A 25,180-nucleotide genomic window follows, 5' to 3' on the forward strand; every position below is an offset into this window, starting at 1 on the left:
ACGGCTGAATGGGTGACTTAACTCACCACACAGGTGGCACCTAATCTCCACACAAGAGGCGGCAAGATGGCCGACACCCCCACACAACGCGCATTTCTGCACGGTGCAGTTTGCACTGAAGTGTGTGGGGTCGCCGCACCTGTGACAGAGCTTCGGTTGCCCCTGGTAGAAGACCAGGATACGATCCCTACCCAGGAAGGCAGACGATGGAATGTGGGCAACCGTACCACCTGAACGCTTAAGTTTTACCATAAACGTCCAGGCCCCTGACCAGATACCAAACTCGTCGCGGTTTTTCTTTGGCATCTCCACCACCTCTCCATACCGACCAAGCCACGTCATGATGTCATAACAAGAAAGCGACTCGTTACGAGTCATCACGGTCACTTTCTTGATCTGGTTTTGGCGAGACACTGCCTGAACGGCAAAGTCTCGCCAGCCGGGCTCATTTTTTGCCAACTCATAATTCGCCCAGAAGAGCTCAAGCCCCTCCGGCCGAACAAAGCTGACATCAAACTCAGGCGTGGAATAGGGATGTATCAAGGCGTAGATCTCAATGGCCTTGAAGCCCATCCTCAGCAGGAGTTCCACAACTTTAGATCTTGGCGGACATGCATCACTGCCCCTCCACCGAAGACGGACCACATTCCTACGCACACTGCCTGGCCCGGCTGATGGGAGGGACCACACTGTATCCCCCCCTTTTTGCTCTCGGAAGGCCCCGAGGCCATGCCTCTCTATCCAGAAGGATAGATCAACCTCTCGACCCTCTACCATTAGTGATCTCTCCCCCTTCTTTAGAGCCTCCAGAAGGCGCCGTTGCAACATGCCGTCCCCAAAGTCCGGAGACGAGGAGGATGCCCTATTTGCCCCGGAGGTGACACTGGCATAACTCTGGACAGGTGTTGCCACCCCCGGGGGGGCAACCGGACCAGTGATCACATCAGCCCCAACAGTATCACCATTACCCACCTCCATCTCACCCTCCAGCAAACCATCAATCACACCACTAGACAATGAATTAGCCTCATTCACCCCCACCACCACATTCATTCCTGCTGGACCAGTAACAATGGCAGATGACATTTTGACCTCCGCATCAGGCACAAGGGGCTCAGTCACCTCCATGGAACTGGAGGCGACCTCACCCCCGGTCTTATGTGTGCCCTCCACATCATCAGTCGGTAATTTCCGCTGTTTGGAATTTGGTATAATGTGCCGCTGATCTTTAGCTGCTGTTAGGAGCCGCTGATCTTTAGCATCAGGATCTTCCGGACCAGCGATGCCAACACAAAATAGCACTTTCGTGGGAGGACCGGAACGCTCAGCCCCGACAGCCCCCTCACACTGCCGCCGCTTCTCAACTAAGTGATCAGCGGCAACAGCATTCAGAGGTGCCGAGGCTATCGGAGCTGCCCCCGACACCGGGCTGCTCCCCCCTCCCACTGAGGAGCACACCACAGCATCGTGGCCTGACGGAACGCCCGCCGCCGGGCCGCCCTCACTGTCCAGCCTCTCGGCTGATGCACTTCCTGCTACGTCCCCGCTACTACAAGCAGAGACGGAGCTCTGCGCCTCACTACCGCGCTCTGTAATCTCCCCGCGCCTTTGCACCGGATCCACAGCAGAACCCGGGCTGGGCTGGGCGACGGGGCTTATACAGCGAGCTGAGCCTGCCCGCGACTCAGGGGGTACAGGGAGGGGGGCATATACATAGCTTACCGCTTCCTGCAGCTTTGGCTTGGTCTTCTTTGCCTTTTTGTGGCCCCCAGGTGCCTCTTCTGGTAGATCGTCACCAAGATGGAAGTTTTGGAGGCACACTGGGGACTCCAGGAGCTTAATCTCCGCCATTAGCGCCCCTCCCTGGCCGCTGCTGTCACTGTCCTCCCCAGAGCCGGCAGAACTGCGACCGGATGTCACTATCGCCTGTCCTGCAGGGAGTTCGCTGCACGTGGCCTGCGGGTGACTTTGCAGGCTGCCAGGTGGGGCTTCCTGCTGGTCATCATCACTCTCATCATCCACCTGGCTCTCAGGCTGCAGCCCCATCTGCCTTTGCTCTCTGGTATCAGCCATTTCTCTAAAGCGGTCTTCATTTATAAGTTTTTCTTTGAAAGGACCACTCTGCTCTAAGATGGTGGCTTTCCTAAGTTCCAGGAGATGAATTTCACTGGTCAGTCTTTTTATCTCTGCTTGGAGCTTGGCCTTCCTTGGTTTGGAGGCCCCTGCAGCTTTTACGCTTGTGCAGCGCAGCTCCTCCCGGAGCCTCCTGATGAGCTTACTTGCATCTTCATACTCACGGAGGTGGATCATGACCCGGGAGGCATAGGTGGACACAGACTCCCGGGGTCTCTGCAGCGCCCAACCCCCCTCAGGGAGGTCGGCCTGACCTCCGTGAGCACTCAGCTTTCCTCCGGAAGGAGCGCCATCATGCACGCCGCTGTCAGGCTTCACCTCCATGCTGGAAGCCTTGCAGCTTCTAGGAGTCTCCACAGTCCCGGGGGGAGTAGGAGCCACATTGCTGCGACTCCTGGTGGAGGGTCTCACCCCCGAGTCCTCTGATGTGCAGGCCGGTTGCTGGTTTCTTCTGCCCCCCGCCGGCCTGGTTCGGGAAGCAGAAGCCTGGGGCTTGGCTCCTTCACTCATCCCAGAAACCCGCTCCCTCCCTGGGAAAGAGAGAGAGCAGGCCCCCAGGTGGAGAGGTGTTGGTTTCTCAGAGATCAGGAGTTCACAGCAGGATCTGCAGCCACCACACCCGCAATCACCACACTGACTAGCAGCTGATCAGAGCTGCACTCACTATTCTGCTGGTGCAGTCACTATGTACATACATTACATTACTGATCCTGTACTGATCCTAAGTTACACCCTGTATTATACTCCAGAGCTGCACTCACTATTCTGCTGGTGCAGTCACTGTGTACATACATTACATTACTGATCCTATACTGATCCTAAGTTACATCCTGTATTATACTCCAGAGCTGCACTCACTATTCAGCTGGTGCAGTCACTGTGTACATACATTACATTACTTATCCTGTACTGATCCTGAGTTACATTCTGTATTATATTCCGGAGCTGCACTCACTATTCTGCTGGTGCAGTCACTGTGTACACACATTACATTACTGATCCTGCACTGATCCTGAGTTACATCCTGTATTATACTCCAGAGCTGCACTCACTATCCTGCTGGATCAGTCACTGTGTACATACATTACATTACTTATCCTGTACTGATCCTGAGTTAAATCCTGTATTATACTCCAGAGCTGCACTCACTATTCTGCTGGTGCAGTCACTGTGTACATACATTACGTTACTTACCCTGTACTGATCCTGAGTTACATCCTGTATTATACTCCAGAGCTGCACTCACTATTCTGCAGGATCAGTCACTGTGTACATACATTACATTACTGATCCTGTACTGATCCTAAATTACATCCTGTATTATACTCCAGAGCTGCACTCACTATTCTGCTGGTGCAGTCACTGTGTACATACATTACATTACTTATCCTGTACTGATCCTGAGTTACATTCTGTATTATACTCCAGAGCAGCACTCACTATTCTGCGGGTGCAGTCACTGTGTACATACATTACATTACTGATCCTGTACTGATCCTGAGTTACATCCTGTATTATACTCCAGAGCAGCACTCACTATTCTGCTGGTGCAGTCACTGTGTACATACATTACATTACTGATCCTGTACTGATCCTGAGTTACATTCTGTATTATACTCCAGAGCTGCACTCACTATTCTGCTGGTGCAGTCACTGTGTATACACATTACATTACTGATCCTGTACTGATCCTGAGTTACATCCTGTATTATACTCCAGAGCTGCACTCAGTGTTCTGCTGGAGAAGTATAATACATGGATGTCTCAGGATACGTACAGAAAGGGAAAAGTAAGATATTTATGCAATGACTCCACCATATAATAGTGAGTACAGCTCTTGAGTATAATACATAATATAACTCATAGCTATTACAGGATATATAATGTATGTAAACAGTGACTGCACCAGCAGAATAGTGAGTGCAGCTCTGGAGTATAATACAGGATGTAACTCAGGATCAGTACAGGATCAGTAATGTATTGTATGTACACAGTGACTGCACCAGCAGAATAGTGAGTGCAGCTCTGGGGTATAATACAGGATGTAACTCAGGATCAGTAATGTAATGTATGTACACAGTGACTGCACCAGCAGAATAGGGAGTGCAGCTCTGGAGTATAATACAGGATGTAACTCAGGATCAGTACAGGATCAGTAATGTAATGTATGTACACAGTGACTGCACCAACAGAATAGTGAGTGCAGCTCTGGAGTATAATACAGGATGTAACTCAGGATCAGTACAGGATCAGTAATGTATTGTATGTACACAGTGACTGCACCAGCAGAATAGTGAGTGCAGCTCTGGGGTATAATACAGGATGTAACTCAGGATCAGTAATGTAATGTATGTACACAGTGACTGCACCAGCAGAATAGTGAGTGCAGCTCTGGAGTATAATACAGGATGTAACGGAGGATCAGTACAGGATCAGTAATGTAATGTATGTACACAGTGACTGCACCAGCAGAATAGTGAGTGCAGCTCTGGGGTATAATACAGGATGTAACTCAGGATCAGTACAGGATCAGTAATGTAATGTATGTACACAGTGACTGCACCAGCAGAATAGTGAGTGCAGCTCTGGAGTATAATACAGGATGTAACTCAGAATCAGTACAGGATCAGTAATGTAATGTATGTACACAGTGACTGCACCAGCAGAATAGTGAGTGCAGCTCTGGAGTATAATACAGGATGTAACTCAGGATCAGTGCAGGATCAGTAATGTAATGTATGTACACAGTGACTGCACCAGCAGAATAGTGAGTGCAGCTCTGGGGTATAATACAGGATGTAACTCAGGATCAGTACAGGATCAGTAATGTAATGTATGTACACAGTGACTCCACCAGCAGAATAGTGAGTGATGCTCTGGAGTAATACATGAGGACTGGTACAGGATAAGTAATGTCATTTATGTATACAGTGACCTACCTCATTATAGACATTAAAGGTTTTGTCCAAGACTACAATATTGATAACTTAACCTTAGGTCATCAATTTCTGATTAGTTGGGGTCCGGCGTCCAGTACCCCCATGGATCAGCTGTTTGCAGCCCCCCCACCTTACACAGTGGTGGCTTTCCTGGTGCTGCTGCAGCTCTGCTTCCATGTAATGTGCCTTTCCGTCTCTGTACACTTTGTCCATCCAGCCGCTGTCATTAATATCGAAGTCCTGGACAATCCTTCTAACTTTGTTTGTGGAGTGTAGAGTGTGATTAGAGATGGATCTTCACTGATCATCAGCTGTCTCCAGGATAGATGTTTGTAGAACCGGCATGTTACATGAAACTGCAGAAATTAGTACATTGTAAAAAAAAAAAAAAAATAGCTTGAGGGTGAAATATCGTTAGTTACGGTTCACACAAAATAATACTCACTTCATTTTTAGGACAGGATAAAAACTCATTGAAAAATGACCTCAAACACCTACTTATTGGTGACGATTCCGGAACAACCCCCAGGTCTTTGGTCTGTTTGGACTCTGTTCTGTCCGGTACAATGTGCGTTGGGGTCACATTGGGAAGAGTCGAGATTCCAGCTTTCCTCTCTCTCCGTCCTGTTTAACAAGGAAATCTTTCCCTCAGTAATTCAATAATCAGGCTATAAGGGCAGCGTAAGAAAGCAAGCAGAGGAAGATGTGCCTGCATAGCCTGAGAGGTAGATAGCAACGTTACAAGATTGTGTCTGTAATTAAAGGGACAAATAATGGTCCCAGAATGTCAAAATTAAATTAGTTTTAACTCTGATCTTTCTGATTTTATGTCCAAACCCAAAGACTGGGGGACGATCAGACCATATTGGGGTCAAACCCTCACCCCTTATAAATTCTGACATTCCATAGTTATATTTGTAATATTCCAATATGGTGAAAAATTAACACAATCTCATCTCCCAAAAAGATCTGCCCACCTCTAGATATTTTATTCATTGTTTTTCTAATTTTATCTTGAATTTATTTCAAAGTCTGGAAAGTACATCAGAAAGGAGGAAGCTTTGAAAAGAACAAAAAGAAATTGCGCAGCAGCAAAAGCGAGGAAGAAATCAGATGTTTTATATTGTACAAATGAGAACTTGGGAGATAAAAAAATATATGAGCAGTAAGTATTAAGGCCCCTAAATAGCCCTAAAAGATTTGTATAGATACAACAAATGCTATACTCAGGCCCTACAAATACTGAAATGTGCAAACTGCCTCTTCAGAGAAGACGTAAACTCTAGTGTTAGAAAGTAGCAATCCTAAAAGTCAATATCGACCCATTAACGAGCCTTGACACATGTTAAAAGCCAAAGCCCCAAGCAGCGTCTCGATTTCATCTCATACAGCCCAAATCAGATCTTTTGCTTTGCACTGATGAGGGGCAACACCCTGAAACACGTCTTTGCAAATTGAGATTCTGGTTTGGTTTTTATCATAAGTCATGTGGCAAGGCTCGTTAATGGGTCGATATTGACTTTTTGGGTCACTATTTCCAAAGGTGGTACTAGAATTCAAGCCCCCTTCAATCTGCATAGTTAATTTCCCAGAGGAGCATTGCATGACCTACAAGTCTCCTTACACTGTCGTGTAACTTTCCACAAGGAGAAACGTTACTCCATAGACACAGATACTTAAAAACATGCTATAATTAAAGATTAGTTAAAAAAAAAAGTCATTCAAATATACACTCTATTTCTATATAAAAAAAAGTTAAAACGGTTTCTCTTTAGTCAAATCAACCATTCATTACTCTAATTCCTTTGTTTTTATACGTTATGTGTTTATATAATCGGAAAAATGTTAATAAAAATATTCTTTAAAAAAATAAAACAACTTTAAAAACTGCTCTATCTGCACAATCCATTAATGAAACAGGCCTTTATTGCTGTGGGATTAATGCAAACAGCCTCGTCTACAGGGAATGTTGTACTATATCTCTGTTTCTATCTATGATAGGATATTGCAAAATTCAGTGCCATTTATACAATTTTCTGTAATACAACATGATAAATTGCCATAGAGTCTTACTCTCCGATAACCTCTAAATGCCCTTTCCATGGTCCTGAAGCTTAGAATAATAGAGTATTTTTGACCTCTCTCTCTTTGCCTGGGCATTATATAAAAAAAGGGAAACTCGCATGTATTTCAGTCGTTGATTAATGACCTTGCAGAACAATTTATGCAGCAAAAATTTTGCACAGAGACTGGTAAAACTTCATATTTTAAATGAAAAAATGTTTTCATGCTTGACATAATTTACTGATATTGCCACACAGAAAGTTCAGAAAGGGAAGACACTATGGTTTCAATTTTTTATGAACATAATTCTTTAAAAAACAAAAAAGGCATCCCCATAAACATGGGCTGGTTACGCAACCTAGAAAACAGTCCGCCGGTCACACCTGACTTATAGAACAATTCTACAAATTTTTCTTTACGCCTGGCAGCCATCCGAAAGCAATTTTATGGAGTGAGTCACATCCTCGCCTCCTCCTGCCCCTCGCAATGCGTGACAATGGATCACCTACAAAGGCAAACTCTTCGGTCACCTGACCTATGTGCCGCCTTCTGTTTAGCAATTGTTCACAGCATCAACACTATTAAACCTGCTTATGTCATCGCTTTATATGAGGAAATGTTTTAAATTGACCTATCACCTGCACATTAGACAATACATGAGTAGGAAAGGATGAGTTACTGTGGCTACAGGAGCCAGTCTGACCACCGCTAGAGCTATTTTCGCAAACCAGTGATTTTCACGGATAGCACTCGTACCTGTGATACTCTATGGGGCAATTTACATGTCCATGATTTTTTTTGGTCCTCGGAAAATCACAGAGACATGTCCGGCTTTGTTCCGAAAGTCGTAGAAAAATCGGCAATGCAAGTCTATGGGCCCGTGAAAAAAAACTGGACCACACTCGGATGACATCTGAGTGCTGTCCATTTTTCACGCACTCTCAGAAAGAAGAAGGTGGAGAAACTTTTTTATTTTTCTCCACGTATGAGAAAAGCTGATGACACTCGGACCACTCTGATCAGAATCTGATTATAGATTCACAGATTGCTAGAGCTGGAAGGGACCTCCAGGGTCATCGTCTCCAGCCCCCTGCTCAATGCAGGAGTCACTAAACCATCTCAGACAGATATCTGTCCAGCCTCTGAAGACTTCCATTGAAGGAGACCTCGCCACCTCTCGTGGCAGCCTGTTCCACTCATTGATCACCCTCACTGTCAAAAAGTTTTTTCTAATATCTAATCTGTATCTTCTCCCTTTCGGTTTCATTCCATTGCTTCTCGTGATTCCATATGAAAATGAGAATAAAGCTGATCCCTCTACACTGTGACAGCCCTTCAGATATCAAAATAATTGGTCAGTTTTTCTCTTACATGAAAAAATCGGTTGTCTGAATGAGGCCTTAGTCAATGCTTTCCTGGATTTTGAAGATCATCCTGGCACTTGCTACAGTTGTATAGGCATCTTAAGATCAATACTCCATTCATCCCTCCAAAAATGGGAATCAGAGAGAATAAGGAATCATTTTGGTCAACTTTTTAAAGTACTGAAAAGGATGGATAATACGTGAGGAAGGGTGCAGGGTGACTTTTATGGTGTATTTCGGGTCATCACTGCATTATTAATGACCGATTTTAACTACACAAGTCATTCGGGACTCCTTTACCGGTCTGTTTGTGATCGTTCTATCCCCATACAGTATTTTTTGCTGTCATATATGATCCGATCACGTAAAGAAGGAGCATTTTGCTTGTTCATTGTGTAATCGCTGGCAGTTACAAAATTGGATAATCAGAAACATTTGAAGATTATCTGCTCGCCTACATGAACCATTAGAGTCTACTGCCTGTCTCCCATTAGCGTTGGGCTTGTGCCTTCAAGAGGACATTAATGATGAAATGAAATCCACTTGCCCCATGTCAAGTAAATGTGATTTTGCTACTGTAGGGGTTCATCTCTCTGGTAGTCACTTAGATACGCATTCGCACAGGGTTTCAATGTCAAAACAAAGTTTATTGCCCTTCGTGAACTTTACAACTCGAAAATAAAAGCAGCCTTTCTTCAGCACAAATGAATAATAAACAGTCTTTTCTTCAGCACAATACAACAAAGTAAATGTGACGGTCTTGTCAAACTCGGTATTGCACGCAGTTGCTCCTAAAGTAACTTTAAACGCTTTCACCAACAAACACACCTCTGTTCAGTTCCAGAACAACTCTGAGTTGTCTCAACCACCTTCCATTCAGCTTGTCAAACTGGAGAATGGGAGCGACCTTTCCCAACCAAGCTCTTTTGGTCACTCCTAAATCCTGGACCCAAAATCCAATTAAACTACTCAGTAACCTCGTGTTACTGGTACAGACTTCTGGGGATTTATATCACTGAATCCAGCCACCTCGGTGACACATGCACGCTGTCAACCACATTTCTCTTACACTATTTATACATAATTACATCAATAATACACTGAATATAGACGCTGTACATTGTAATTCATATCATATATAAGGTGCCTGTTGAAGACTATTTAAGAGATTTCCCAACTTAAGCTTTTTCAGCAGAGCTTCAATATTCACCTTTCGCCAAAATTACCAAGACCAAGTGTACTCATAAGAGTTGTCTCAATAACAGAGTAGCTTGTACATCAATACGACGGTACATAAATAAGAGACTCTGGGACCCTAAAGTGTAAGATGTATTGACACATTGTAGATCATATGAAGCATTATCCACCAACCATGATTTCCTAGCTCAACGTACTGAGATTTTCTAACTTTACCCACATCAGAGAATCTAACCAGATTGAGCAATCCACTCTGATTTTTCCTAAGTCTACACTATCATATATCCCTAGTACTATCTAATAGTACATAGCAGTGTATCAACATGTATATAAGAGGAAACCACCCCATGTACAGAGATGTTTCCTTTGTAACAATAAGATCACTCTCATCCGTTACTGCAGAATAGAATCAGATTACAGAAAAGTAATCCTCTGTCTGAGGGTTATCACAAGTGAGATCTTGTCTGAATGTATTTATATAAGTGAAATGTAAGAACCATACAGGCAGAGCTATTTCATTAGTGCCGCTCCACTGGTTTCCATTGAATCGGCACTTCAGATGAAGATGGCCTCTCATATTTTGGCTTCAGGAACTGTTCTTTGGTGTCAGGACCGTAGAAGACAAAAGAAGGTAAAGAAACATAAACTTTCTATGGCATGGGAAGAACGAGGGGTCAGTCCAATAGCAGTTTATCTGAGAAGATCGAAATACTCCTTGGGGACATTTAATATAGAATGTACACTATGGAGTACATAAACCCTATCAGACCTCCATCTCAGACCCTCATCTCTCTTTACCCAGGGGATATGACTTATATTCCAGCCAGGGCCCTGTCTGCTTGTCCTACCATGTGCTCCAGCTTTTTGCCACAAAATGAATGTGAAAAAACAAATAATACTGGGCTCCAGCACCAGGAAAAAAAATTTAAAACATAGTATGAAAAGTGCAAAAAAGGTTAAAAGAGAGAAAATTATCCATAAGCTTACGTGCTTCGGGCTAACAACTCTTGTTCATAGCTATGTTTGTTATAAACCCAAAAAGCGTAAGCTTATGGATCCATTTCTTCCTTTTTTTTAAACCTTTTGTCACGGGTGTGTCAGAAGTGACAGACAGTCGCCCTGCTGTTGGTTGCAGGAGATCTCTACGTTTGGCATTACAGACATCTTCTTAAAGGCTGTCTCTAGGACCCAGCGGCTACCTTCCTTTGGCTAATTAACTCCCTGCCTGGGTGTATAAATACCTGCTGTGTTTCAGAGGGAGGTCCCGGCGATATTCATTATTACTGGTGAAGGCTTTAGCATGAGCAGTACTTTGTCCTGTCCGGAGCTTGAGGACTTGTGCGCATTTGTCTGGAGTCGTCTAAAGCTAAGCAATTTCCCCCTGTTTGTGTACCCTTGCTGTTTATAGTGTTTAGTGGAGATCGACTAGTGCTCATCTCCTCCCTTCCCTAGCCATAGCCATAAGCCAGGGAAAGACAGGGTGAGGTTCGCGTGCGGCAATTGGTGAAGAGCCAATACAGGGACGTTAGGGGAGACAGGGTGACGCTAGATCAACCTAGGAGGTCTCTACTTCTCCCCTTTCCCTAGAGCCTGGGCTCCCTTTCCCTCTTCCCTTTGTGTTGCACTAAGCCTTTCCCACACCTTACATGACACCTTTCTGCAATTTTCACACTAAATTTTAATCTCAGAGTAAAAATTATATTTTAAACTTTTTTTTCCCTGGTGCTGAAGCCCAGTCCTATCGGACCTTTCTCATTTATTTTGACCTGGAAGCCAGTCCGGTGTGTTTCCTACACTCGTTATGCAACACGCTGACCACAGACAGCCTTTATCAAGGGTTCGTACACACAATAAATACATATCCTACCTCCTCTGGATCATTGAAGCTTTTGGAAGATGAGCTGAATTCAGCATTTATACATATTTTTTGCCATAAAACCCAACCAATCTTAAAGGCAGTAAAAGCTTCACCGATTATTGTGCATATTCCAGTCAATGTGGCATAAATAAAGGGCTTTAGTCATTTATGTGTAAACAATTAATGCATATGAGCCAAAACTTGATACGAAGTTACATTCCCGAAATCTAGATTAATTGAATTGTTACGTGCCAAAAATAAGATTTTATATATGAATCAGTGACTTCTCCAGGCTGTAAGGGACATGGTAAGAACAAGTGAGCGCAGAAGTTTCCTTCCCTGCAAGTGATTTTCACGTTTAAAGGAAATCTGTCACCAGGTTTTTACCACCTAATCTGAGAGCAGCATCGTGTAGGGGCAGAAATCCTGATTCCAGTGTTGTGTCACTTACTGGGCTGCTTGCTGTAGGTTTGATAAAATCACAGTTTTATCAGCAGGAGATTATCATTAGAAGACTAGGAAATCTGCTGTTATGTAGTCCAACCACGCCTCCAACACTGATTGGACGCTTTCTGTCTATTCACAAAGAAAGCGGCCAATCAGTGGTGTGGGCGGGGTTATACAGAGCTCAGCAGTAGATCTGCAGCAGAAAAAAACAGTGATGTTCTTAAAATGCCAAAATGCAGACCAATAAGTGACACATCGCTGGAATCCAGGTCTCTGCCCATACAATATGCTGCTCTCATAGAACTAATCTGATGACAGATTCCCTTTAAGTCTATCCAGGTTGCAGTGAGGTTTCAGCTCTTCTGTTGCTTTTTTCCTACTTCTCCGCCTTATTACCATTGGCTCACGATCAAACTCTTCTGGGATTTTGAGGATTATCTTGGCACTTGCTAAAGTTGTAAGAACAGGTCAAGGTCAAGAAGAGACTATTACTCTATTACTCTGCCTGGAGCCTACAAAACAGCAAAACCTATAAACTGCAAGATATTGTGTAACAGAAACTCCACTAATTATAACCATTCTTTCCTGTGCATTCCCATTCTCCAAAATTGTAATTACAGCATAATATCAGGAGGACACTCCTCTAACTTCTAAGAAGGCAGCAGTGCGATGCATGGCGGCTTGGGTGGTAAAGTGGTAGAAAGCATCTTCCCTGGGAGCCAGGACACAGAGACTTGTAGGGAGTGCCATGACATATCATGATGATTGCTGGAAACAGTCTCACTATAGACAGGCTATACAGTATTTTATTATTTTCTTCGGTAACAGCATTATCTAACCAGTTCAGAATTCACACATGGCTCAAAGCTTTATATTACTGTAGCATCAGGGACGTCATGGCATTACTAGGACGTGATACTAGGGTCAAACATTAAGAAAAATGTTATAGGATTCTGCACTTATAAATAAGTTGAGGACAACTATTCACCAGAACATTAAAGGGAATCTGTCATCAGGATTTTGCTACGAATCTGAAAGCAGCATGATGTAGGGACAGAGACCTTGATTCCAGCGATGTATCAGTTAGTTTACTGGGTGCAGCAGCTGTGATACAATCACAGTTTTCTCTGCTGCAGATCTAGCAGACCTCAAAATGCTATAACCAAGCCCACACCACTGATTGTACACAAAAGCTGCCAATCAGTAGTGGGGGCGTGGTTGGACTCGAGGCCACAAGACAACTAGTCCTGTAATGATAATCTCCTGCTGATAAAATACTGATTGTATTGAAACAGCAAATGTGACACATAACTGTAATCAGGGTCTCTGCCCCTATATCATGGTGCTCTCAAATTATACACTGTGTTCCAAATTATTATGCAAATAATATTTTCTCAGATTTTTCCAAATTACCTATATGAATTGCAGTCATTGTAATTTTCCAGTCAAATAACTATTAGAGTACAATTGAAAGGTTTTTGTACAAACTGCCTATGATAACAGTATATTTTTTTAAAAAAATAAAAAACTCAAACTGCAATCAAAATGCATGTTCCAAATTATAATGCACAGCAGAGTTTTCAACCTTTTCATTTTAATAAAGAACAAAAAAATGGTCATTTTTGAAATTATAAGCATTAGCCGGTTATTACAAACTGAAATCAAACAGTTTTCAACTCAAAACTTTATTCTAGGTGATGTTAGATTTGCACATAGGACCCCTTGTTTATCATGCATGAAACGATCTCGATGGTCCAGATGGATGGAGTGGAGGATGGCTGGTTGATGGACACCCCATGCAAACATGGCTACGGCGCTAACAAGGAGGAGGTGGAGTAATGTTTTGGGCTGGAATCATGGGGAGAGAGATTGTCGGCCCTTTTAGGATCCCTGAAGGGGTAAAGATGAACTCCATAATGTATGTTGAGCTTCTCAAACAGCACTTCCTTCCATGGTTCAAGAAGAAGAACCGTGCATTCCGCAGCAAGATCATTTCATGCATGATAATGCCCCGTCTCATGCTGCACATAACACATCTGCATCTCTGGCTGCTATGGGCATAAAAGGGGACAAACTTATGGTGTGACCCCCATGCTCCCCTGACCTCAACCCCATTGAGAACCTCTGGAGCATCATCAAAAGGAGTGTCTATGATGGTGGGAGGCAGTTCACATCTAAGCAACAGCTCTGGGAGGGTATTCTGTCCTCATGCAAAACAATTGAAGCAGAAACCATCCAAAACCTGACAAATTCAATGGACGAGAGAGTTCAGAAGCTCCTTTCGAACAAGGGGTCCTATGTGCAAATGTAACATCACCTAGAATAAAGTTTTGAGTTGAAAACCGTTTGATTTCAGTTTGTAATAACCTGCTAATGCTTATAATTTCAAAAATGACCATTTTTTTGTTCTTTATTAAAATGAAAAGGTTGAAAACTCTGCTGTGCATAATAATTTGGAACATGCATTTTGAGTGCAGTTTGAGTGTTTTATTTTTTTGAAAATATACTGTTATCATAGGCACTTTGTACAAAAACCTTTCAATTGTACTCTAATAGTTATTTGACTGGAAAATTACAATGACTGCAATTCATATAGGTAATTTGGGAAAATCTTAGAAAATATTATTTGCATAATAATTTGGAACACAGTGTATAGTAAAATACTGCTGACAGATTCCCTTTAAGTTCACACTTGCATGTTTTCTTATGCGCTGCATAACATTTCTAAGCTTGTTGTAAACCAGATAAAAGGAAAACAGATCACAGCAAGTTTTGTATTAAAAAAACTCACTGGAATAACTTCCATTTTTGCAGTGTTTTCTCAGCAGTAGTGATGCTGGGGCGCCCTGATATACGGGCTTCACAGGAAAACCACCCTGATTGAAGCTTTTATATGTAGCGCTGTGATGTGGTTTTCTATACAACTTGTACTAAGGGAAATTTTTCTAAAGGTCTCTTTAAAACAGCAGCAACAATACGGTGTCTTTACATGCAGAATTTGGTTATGTCCTGATCAGTTTTTATACAATTATGGACACTGTCTCAACTCTACTTCAGTATCTAGGACGTACAGACCCCGGTGTAAATTCTGCATTGGGGTCCAGCACCATTAGGCCAGATGCACATACGCCAGGTTTGTACAGTTTTTGATATATTGTTATAAGCTTTAAAATCTTTAAACTTTATATCTAAGTAACACTTTTTAAGGGTACTGTCACGCAAGGTGAGGGAAGGTATAAGTGTACAACGATGAGAAGAGGGGGAAGGAAGCCCAACAGCTAGGCAAAGGGGGAGTGGAGACCCCTAGGCAGATCTAATATCACCCTGCCTACCCTACCGTCCCTATATAGGTTCCACACCTATCGCCGAGCAGGACCCTAAACCATGAAAGTTCCTAGAGCTTGGCTCTAGATAGGGAAGGGACAGGGTGAACACTAGTCAGGCCCCACTACAAACTAAAGACAACAAGGTAAACAGACAAAGGGGATACACTGAGCTTGAGTAGACACCAGAGCGATAAAGCCAATTGTCCTCCAAGGGCATCAAAGACCAAACTAGCCGACTACTAATGTAGCGCCCCGAGGGTTCGGTCGCTACAGAGGTATTGCATCTCACCCAGAGGTGTGATATCTCACTTCCAGGTAAGGATGGAGTATGGCTCAGGACCCTAACACCCACATGCACTACACCACATTTCCGGGGGACAGGGCGACAATGCTCCTAAGGGTGAGCACAACTGTCCCTGTCCCTGGCTGGAGTGGGGGAGGGAACACCTAGAAAGGGGGAACCCGGTAGTGTGTGGGTGGGGAGAGTAGATCCCGGGTGCACTGTATAGGGGAGTATATATGGTGGGCACCATCTTAGAGTCAGAGAGTAGAAAGTGGGAGAGAGCAGAGAGAGAAGGAGGCTGGGAGCAGAGGCTCTGCATGGGCTCTGCTCCGCAGGCAGGCCAAGTCTCAAGGCCTGAGCCTGGAGAGAGGAAACAGAAGGAGAGGAGAGGAACGGAGGAAGCTCTAGGAGAAGACTGAAGGGATCCCAGGGGTGCGGACCGGCCAGCCGCCACCGCACGCCCGCCTCTACCAGAGTAGGGGGTTCAGGCCAAGAAAGGGAACCGGATCCCTCATCTAGTGGAGGAGAGCAACTACCCTCAGCTAGTAACCGGAGGCCGTGGCATTGCACGTGTTACGGCCCCTCACTACACCCATTAGGAAGGCACCATATAGGACCCAGGGAAACGGAACATACGTTTGCCCGCCAAGGCCCGAGGCAGCTGGACAGAAACGTGGTCAATTGTGGGGTACGACAGGCCAGAGAAAGGACACAAGAAGGGGGTCCTGAAAAGCACTCCAAAGGTACCTGGGAGTTGTCCGAGCCCCTCACCTGGTGAGCACAGCACGACGTGGGCAGCAATTACCTGCAGAAGTGGCTTGGAGTGTAAAACTGTGAGTAAAGACCCTGGACTGCATCACTGGACTCTGAGTCATTACTGTTGCTCCCTCGCACCATCACCCCCACCATCTGCACTCACTGCCCTGAGGCTATACTCCTCCCGTGGGGAGTTATACTACCCCCTGCTGCACACACAACATCAGCCTCAGCGGTCTGCCCGCAGCGGCGGTTCTCAGTGATCGCAATCCACGGGTGGCGTAGTCGGACATTTAAGCATTACAAAACCCAAATAAACAGATCCGCCACTGGTTTGACCACCCTGAGCCACGGGACCGGGTCGCCGCCACGGAGATTACAACCCCCAGCGTTACACAGAGACTCGGCTCCGGGTATTCCCCTACACACACGGCCCAGGGGGCGCGTCACTAGTACTTCAAGCCTGCACAGAGGTACATAGAACTATCACCGGCGACTCTCTGGAGAAACTGAGGGTTTTAACTACCAAGCAAGGGTGTGTCAATCGGCAGCAGAAGGTGGAGGTCACTGCTGGGTCCTTCTACAGCCAGATCCAGGGCGACTGTTTGTCACACCCGACACACCCGTGACAGGTACGTTCACACAAATGTATTTTTGGTTCGACTGGTGCCCGTGCGGAAAAAAGGGACCACATATGGACCAATATTAATCGATGTGTCAGATCACGTGAACATTTTTCCGCAAGGAACAATGATCTATGTGAAAAAATATTACAGCAGACGGTAATCTCTTTTGTTTGTCAGATGAGACTCATCTATGTATTTCTGTGGGTGTGCAAAATAAATGGATTCAATAAAGATGCCATCCGTATGGCATCCACTGCAATTAATAGCATAGGAAGCAGTATTAATCCTTGCATCCTTTTACATATACTATACACTTAATTACTGATGTCTAAAAATGGATGCAAAAAAACACAAAAAAGGACATATAGATGACATATGAGTGAATATATGTATGAAAAATCATCCATGTTTGCTGGCTGAAATACTCATGATTTTTCATGCGCTTGTATGAATTTAGCCTAAGGGCTCATGCAGACGTCCATGGTTCTCAAGCTGATCCCGGACCACAATACACGGACTGGCCGCGGGTCTCCTGACTCGAGCGTGACAGACACATAGAAATACATGAAGCTGTCATGCTCCGATCGGGAGCCCTGAGGCCAGTCCGTGCATTGCGGTCTGAGATCGGACCGAGATCCACGGACGTCTGCATTAACCAAAAAAAAATAATTTTAATCAGTGTTTGTTTTTTTTATCAGCGATTTTCTTTTATGCCAAAAGAGCTTCTTCTAGCCAAAAATGGTTAAAAACGGACAGCACACGGATGGCATCACTGAGCACTGAGTCAGGGTTTTCAACTAAATATGGAATTCAGATGGAACCCCTGATAAAACCATTCACTAGAATGGTACAGAGTCACTTTGGCTTCAGTTCCAGTGGTATCCATGTTTTTAGGTAGGCACAAAAGCTTAGGCTACTGTATAAATGTGAATTAAGCCTTAAATTGTCCCTTGTGCTTTTTGGGACAAATTGTGACAGGTTCCATTCATTTCTATGGGGTTCAAATTAACGACAATGCATGCGTCTGGGTTTCCTTTCCACTGAGAACAGTGATGACATTAAATTCTCACAGTTTAGCTTATTTGCTCAAAGCAAAAAACACAAGTGTAACTTGACCTCATTCCTTGATGATACAATATAAAATTTATTTAAAAAGTTAAAACAAATGAAACACTTTCCTACGCATTTCAGGCCCATGCAGAGCTCTTAGGCTATGCATGGGCTTGAAACTCGTCAAACAAGTGTTTCTTTTTTTTGGTCTATGAAATTTTTGAGTGCTCAAGTAAATGTTTTTTATTAATTTTTTCAATTGCAGATGCTAGAATTATCCACTTTACCAGGATTACCCTGAGCTCAGAAAGAAGCAGAAGGAAAAGTACAAAAAAAAGGCGGATATCTTACGGAAGACGTAACCAAGGCCAGGCAGCATGCATCTATCATACGACAACCGTTCGTGCACAGTGAGCAGCTGTGAGTCACGTCTTCCAAACCCATTGAGGCCGCACCTAGAACCCGGCTTCCAATAAGGTTGTGGCTTCTGCGCTGGATTTATTCCTACACATAAACAAGTCCCCAGTGTCTCAAAAAAAATACTACACAAACCTTCCATTATCCAAAGCAGTAAAAAAAAAATCAACAACATTTCCTTGTGCGGTTTCCAAAAACAACCAGCTGCTTTCAATTTTCTCCTCCACATCATTCATGAAATCTCTGCCGCCGTCGCTGCCGGCAGGTAGTCTTTCGTTACAGAATGCTGTGATGTACGTGTGTCCTTGACATCGGTGGTGATGACAAAGTGTTGTGTTAATAACTCATATTCTGGAGGAAATGGGCCATCGCCCGCATGTAACAGCAAAGACATTCGGCAATAAAACCAATACAAAGCTGACTGATTGCCAAAAATCTGTTCACAGAAGTAGGAGAATATGGGGAGAATTAAACCAGTACCACCACACAAAGACCTAATGCAATCGCTTCCTACTGCCATTGAATTAAAATGTATCTACAATAAAGTCTTTTTTTTATTATTATTTTCAAAGTCAAAGGGGTAGAGCCCTATTAAAAGCACTAGGGGCTCAGAAGTTCAACTCTGATAATATCTTCTCAATCATGCAAAAGATGTACAAGTGTATAATGGGATCCCTGATACTCCATAAAGGGTCTTCAGCCAAAATTAGTCCCCACTGCAGCACACCCAGATGACTGCTGAAGGCATTGCAAGGTCTTTTTTACTTTCTCTAACAAACTGCTCCTTACACATTGACATTAGTTTAATAATAAAACTCAAGTTGGCAAGTTCCTTCTAAGCCTCCTGGCCACTTATGTGCCTTGGCTGAGTTCACATGAGCAAATTTCATGGTCCATATACAGACGGCAATGCTCAGACTGACCGCAAACTACACTGTGTGCAGAATTATTAGGCAAATGAGTATTTTGATCACATGATACTTTTTATACATGTTGTCCTACTCCAAGCTGCATAGGCTTGAGAGCCAACTACCAATTAAGTAAATCTGGTGATGTGCATCTCTGTAATGAGGAGGGGTGTTGACTAATGACATTAAGGCTGTGTGCCCACGATGCGTTTTTTAAGCGTTTCCACAGCGGCAAAAACGCTTAAAAACCGCATGGTAGAAGGCCTGCCATGTTCCCCAATGATAATCCGCATGTGCTGTGCACATGCTGCGGAAATTTCCGCTGCGGATTATCATTGCGGAAAAAAACGCAGCACTACCAATTATTTTGGGGAAGTGCTGCGTCTTCGCCGCCATTGACTTGCATTAGACCGCATGGATTCCGCATCACTGTATATGTAGATGCTCATTCCATGCGTTCTAATGTGCGGATGGTACCCAGGTCTAGAGAAGAGGAGACTCTCCTCCGGACCTGGGTACCATAGAAAACTGTGAAAAAAAGAATAAAATAAAAAATAAAGATTATATTTACCTGCTGATGGCCCCCGCTCTCTTGTCTGTGCTTGCCGGCAGTTCGCGATGGACTGAAGGACCTGCGCTGACGTCATAGTCATGTGACGGGTCACGCGACGCTGACGTCGGCAGGTCCTTCAGTGTACCGCTGTCGGCAGCTGGGACGGAGGGAATCAAGACTGCGGGGGCCATCGGAAGGTAAGTATACATTATTTTTTTATTTTTTTACATTCTCTCGGGTCACACTATATAAATCCACGCCGTTTGCTTGGATTTATATAGTGTGACCAAGTTGACAAGCACTTTCCAAGTGATGCTAAAATCGCTTGGAAAGCACTTGTTAACCCGCATGCGGAAATGCAAATGAAGAACGCTTCACATCCGCATCTCACTGGCAGGAAAACGCATGTACAATCCGCATGTACAATCCGCATGTCCAATCCGCATGTACAATCCGCATGCGTTTTTTTCTGCCAGGGAGATGCAGAAACGCTCAGGAAAAAATCCTGAGCATTTCTGCATCGTGGGCAAATAGCCTAACACCCTATATAAGGTGTGCTTAATTATTAGGCAACTTCCTTTCCTTTGGCAAAATGGGTCAGAAGAGAGATTTGACGGGCTCTGAAAAGTCCAAAATTCTGAGATGGCTTGCAGAGGGATGCAAACTTTTGAAGCGTGATCACCGAACAATCAAGTGTTTCATGGCAAATAGCCAACAGGGTCGCAAGAAGCGTGTTGGCCAAAAAAGGCGCAAAATAACTGCCCATGAATTGAGGAAAATCAAGCGTGAAGCTGCCAAGATGCCACTCGCCACCAGTTTTGCCATATTTCAGAGCTGCAACGTTACTGGAGTATCAAAAAGCTCAAGGTGTGCGATACTCAGGGACATGGCCAAGGTAAGGAAGGCTGTGAAAAACGACCACCTTTGAACAAGAAACATAAGATAAAATGTCAAGAATGGGCCAAGAAATATCTTAAGACTGATTTTTCAAAGGTTTTATGGACTGATGAAATGAGCGTGACTCTTGATGGGCCAGATGGATGGGCCAGAGGCTGGATCAGTAAAGGGCAGAGAGCTCCACTCTGACTCAAGACGCCAGCAAGGTGGATGTGGGGTACTGGTATGGGCTGGTATCATCAAAGATGAACTTGTGGGACCTTTTCGGGTTGAGGATGGAGTGAAGCTCAACTCCCAGATCTACTGCCAGTTTCAAGAAGACAACTTCTTCAAGCAGTGGTACAGGAAGAAGTGGGTTTCGTTCAAGAAAAACATGATTTTCATGCAGGACAATGCTCCATCACATGCATCCAACTACTCCACAGCGTGGCTGGCCAGTAAAGGTCTAAAAGAAGAAAAAATAATGACATGGCCCCCTTGTTCACCTGATCTGAACCCCATAGAGAACCTGTGGTCCATCATAAAATGTGAGAACTACAGGGAGGGAAAACAGTACACCTCTCGGAACAGTGTCTGGGAGGCTGTGGTGGCTGCTGCACGCAATGTTGATTGAAAAGAGATGAAGCAACTGACAGAATCTATGGATGGAAGGCTGTTGAGTGTCATCATAAAGAAAGGTGGCTATATTGATCACTAATTTTTTGGTTCTTGTTTTTGCATGTCAGAAATGTTTATTTCTAAATTTTGTGCACTGATATTGGTTTACCTGGTGAAAATAAACAAGCGAGATGGGATTATATTTGGTTTTTATTAAGTTGCCTAATAATTCTGCACAGTAATAGTTACCTGCACAAACAGATATCCTCCTAAGATAGCCAAATCTAAAAAAAAAAACACTCCAACTTCCAAAAATATTAAGCTTGGATATTTATGAGTCTTTTGGGTTGATTGAGAACATAGTTGTTGATCAATAATAAAAATAATCCTCTAAAATACAACTTGCCTAATAATTCTGCACACAGTGTATATATGAGGCTATAAGTTTGGGTCGGGAGACCGGCTGCTAGACCTGACATTACATTGAAATGCGCAAGTTATGCAAAAATTCTACAACATTTCAAACCCCAGTCTGTTCTTGTGCCTGCAGAACTGATATGAAGGAAGGAGATTACCAGTTATTTAGCTTTCCTGGTTCTGTATTGTCAAAGAGTCACATTTTCATTCATTACTCCTGCAGCCTGAGATTGACTGGGCATATATGAGGATCTTAAGTTCAGGTCATCTTGGTCCAAATTCAGACCATGAAACAAGGATGTATGAATTTGATCTAAGTGGAAGTGTAATATTGTGATATAGTGAGGAGCTGTCACAGGTGTGTCAGATGTGACAGACAATCGCCCTGCAGTTGGTTGCAGGAGATCTCTACGTTTGGCATTACAGACATCTTCTTAGATGAAAGGCTGTCTCTAGGACCTAGCGGCTACCTCCCTCTGGTAATTATCTCCCTGGCCTGGGTGTATATATACCTGGTGTCTGAGAGGGAGGTGCCAGCTATATTCATTTCTACTTGTGAAGGCTTAGCAAGAGCAGTACTTCGTCCTCTCTGGAGCTTGATGCCGAGTTTGCATTTGTCTGGAGTCGTCTAAAGCTAAGCATTCTCCCCCTATTTGTCTACCCTTGTTGTCTATAGAGTTTAGTGGAGATCGACTAGTGCTCATCTCCTCCTATCCCTAGCCTTAGCCATACGCCAGGGAAAGACAGGGTGAGGCACGCGTGCGGCGATTGCTGAAGAGGCAATATAGGGACGGTAGTTGAGACATGGTGACAATAGACCAGACTAGGAGGTCTCCACTTCCCCCTTTCCCTAGTGTCTGGGCTCCCTTTCCCTCTTCTTCTGTGTTGCACTAAGTCTTTCCCACACCTGGTGTGACATGAGCCCAGAATGTTCTCTTATTATTAGATAAGTGCAAGAAATGGAAACATTACAGCAGAAAGGCTCAAACTGAGCAGATAAAGCTTATGGCAGGAGAGCAAATGTCCCACATGCTATTAAATTGTATTATAACCCTCTAGGACACAGCAATGGAGGCGTGCTGATATCAGATGCAAGAAAAAGGATTGACCCTCGAAGAGCCAGAGCCAGGGAATACAGCAAAAGCTGGGAAATGCAAAGACAGCAGAGCATCGGAGACACAAACATCTGGATTGGAAGGAAGGTGGACAATGAACCAAATATGGTGGAAACCGGACCTCCGTGCTACACTCCACATTCATGTGTTAATGAAAAGAGGCAAATGCATTTCATTCTGTTATTTAAAGTAGAACAACATGAAGATTTGGGCTAAAATCAGAATTATTCTGAACTTTGAAAATCATTAAAGGGTAAATTTGTGAGTTAGTTGGCCCCTAATTAGTAATAATTGATTTACAGGGCCAATAGTAAAACACGTTATCAGAGATGATATACGGTAAGGCTGCATGCACACTATGCGTTTTTCAAGCGTTTTTGCTTCAGAATTTACGCAGCATAAATGCTTGCAAAACGCTTGGTAATCCATGCCCCATGATCCCCAATGAAAATCTGCATGTTCTGTGCCCATGCTGCCGAATTTTCAGCAGCAGATTTTCCTTGTGGAAAAATCCGCAGCATGTCCATTATTTGTGCATTTCTGCATGCGGATTTGAGGTCACAATGCATTTGAAAAACGAAAGTCAAATCCGCATGTAAAAAACGCGTCAAAAACGCGTGTAAAATCCGCAGTATGGTATAAAGAAGGAGAAGCTGAGCAGAATGAGCCATAGACTTGCGGGAGAAAATTCAGTATAACTTGTAATTTATTGAAAACCCTGAAATTCATAATATATATATTATATGTTACTGAAACTTTTCCCACAAAAGTGCATATCAATCTGAACAGCTCCTCCTGCCCTTAACATCCTCAGATACTATTTTCAACATGTCAAGCTCCCTTTAAAAGGTAAAAACACATTCTGACCTAGTCCTGATCACCATATGACAGTTGGTCAAAATGTATCAGCCTGCAGTCCACAATATTACAAGGGTAGTCCAGTCTTTTGCTGAAAGTCTGCAGTCACTCCATGTACCTAAACACCATGACTAACAATCAAACAAATTTCTAGGTTCCAAACACATAGGATTTTTTCACAGGATGTCCTGTTTTTAAACTTGTGTGTTTTTCATGTCTATTTAATGGTTCAATACAATAAAACTCTTTGGAAATTGAGTATTGGACAAGATTATCGTTTTTTCTTATGTGTTCTATTATCCTTCCAACTGGGATTCAGTGTCCATGCACATCTTGGAGAGATCAGTTTTTTTCCCATCAGGTGAGCTGAACATTACTTTTTTTGTGAATACTCTATGTGACTTCAGACTTCTGAATCCTCACAGCGTGCGCACGTCACACTGTCAGGATTCTCCAATGTCTGCAGCAAGACTGGGCTCCTGCATCATCGCAGGTATGCGATTTGCATACTTTCGGCCACATTCCAACTAGACTGTATCTGGCCTCGCTCAATACAAGTAATATGAGCGAGACTGTGCACCTTTAGTCAGAACGTGGCCAGAAGCATCACTTGAAGTCCAGACTCCAGAAAATCCTGACAGTGTGCGGTGAGCGAACTCGGAGAATTCAGAAGTCGGCAGTCACACAGAATGACTTCAGAATTTTAGCAAAGGACCAGAAAACCCCTTTAAAGAGTAATGAGCTGCTGTCGCTGTTGGTTTTTACAGAGATATATTGTAAAAAAAATGTTAAAAACACTAAGTTATGGTTGATGGGTGTTCAGTTTCTAGATATTTGACCAACCACTGAAAGGAAGCAGAAATCTTGAAAATTAGAACGTTTGAGAACTTTTGAAAAAGTCTGGAAGGGAAGTTGTTGGGTTTACCTGCTCCCAGATCCTCTGATCAAGGTGTTTTTAAAGATCTAATATATATAATTGTCTTATCCCGTCTGTCTGTCTGTCTGTCTGTCCAGGAAATCCCGCGTCGCTGATTGGTCCGGGCGCGGCCAATCAGCGACGTGGGATTTCAGAAAAAGATGGCGACCGTTAGCGGCCCATCTGCCGGACGGAAGTCAGCGGTGATGCAGCCGCTCCTCTTCCCGCTGCTGGCAGCACAAGTACCCCGACGGGCGGCGCCGCTGACCTCCATGCGGCTTGGGCCGCTGATCTCCCGACGGCAAGTGTGAAGGGAGGGACGGCGCCGCTGCCTGGTCCTCAGTAATACAGTTCGCTGATTGGTCGCGGCCGCGACCAATCAGCGAGATTGGCGCCAAATTTAAACAACGCTCTGCTGATTGGTCGCGCCCGCCGGCCAGCCGCGACCAATCAGCGAGA

General features: G+C 44.0%; 1 protein-coding gene across 9 annotated transcripts in view; it reads right to left on the bottom strand.

Moving 5' to 3' along the window:
- The window catches only part of ST3GAL3 (ST3 beta-galactoside alpha-2,3-sialyltransferase 3), a 421,053-nt gene that overhangs the window by 157,611 nt on the left and 238,262 nt on the right, over nt 1-25,180 (bottom strand). For 7 of the 9 annotated variants that reach the window (XM_073643621.1, XM_073643622.1, XM_073643625.1 and 4 more), the window contains one exon: nt 5,571-5,696. The exons of the other annotated variants lie outside the window; for them this stretch is intronic. In XM_073643621.1, the coding sequence (XP_073499722.1) occupies nt 5,571-5,696 (126 nt within the window). The remainder of the gene's footprint in view (nt 1-5,570; nt 5,697-25,180) is intronic. 9 annotated transcript variants of the gene reach the window in all.

Source organism: Phyllobates terribilis, unplaced genomic scaffold, assembly GCF_046119375.1.
Source record: "Phyllobates terribilis strain yellow unplaced genomic scaffold, ASM4611937v1 Scaffold_8__6_contigs__length_399053987, whole genome shotgun sequence".
Lineage (NCBI taxonomy): Eukaryota > Metazoa > Chordata > Amphibia > Anura > Dendrobatidae > Phyllobates > Phyllobates terribilis.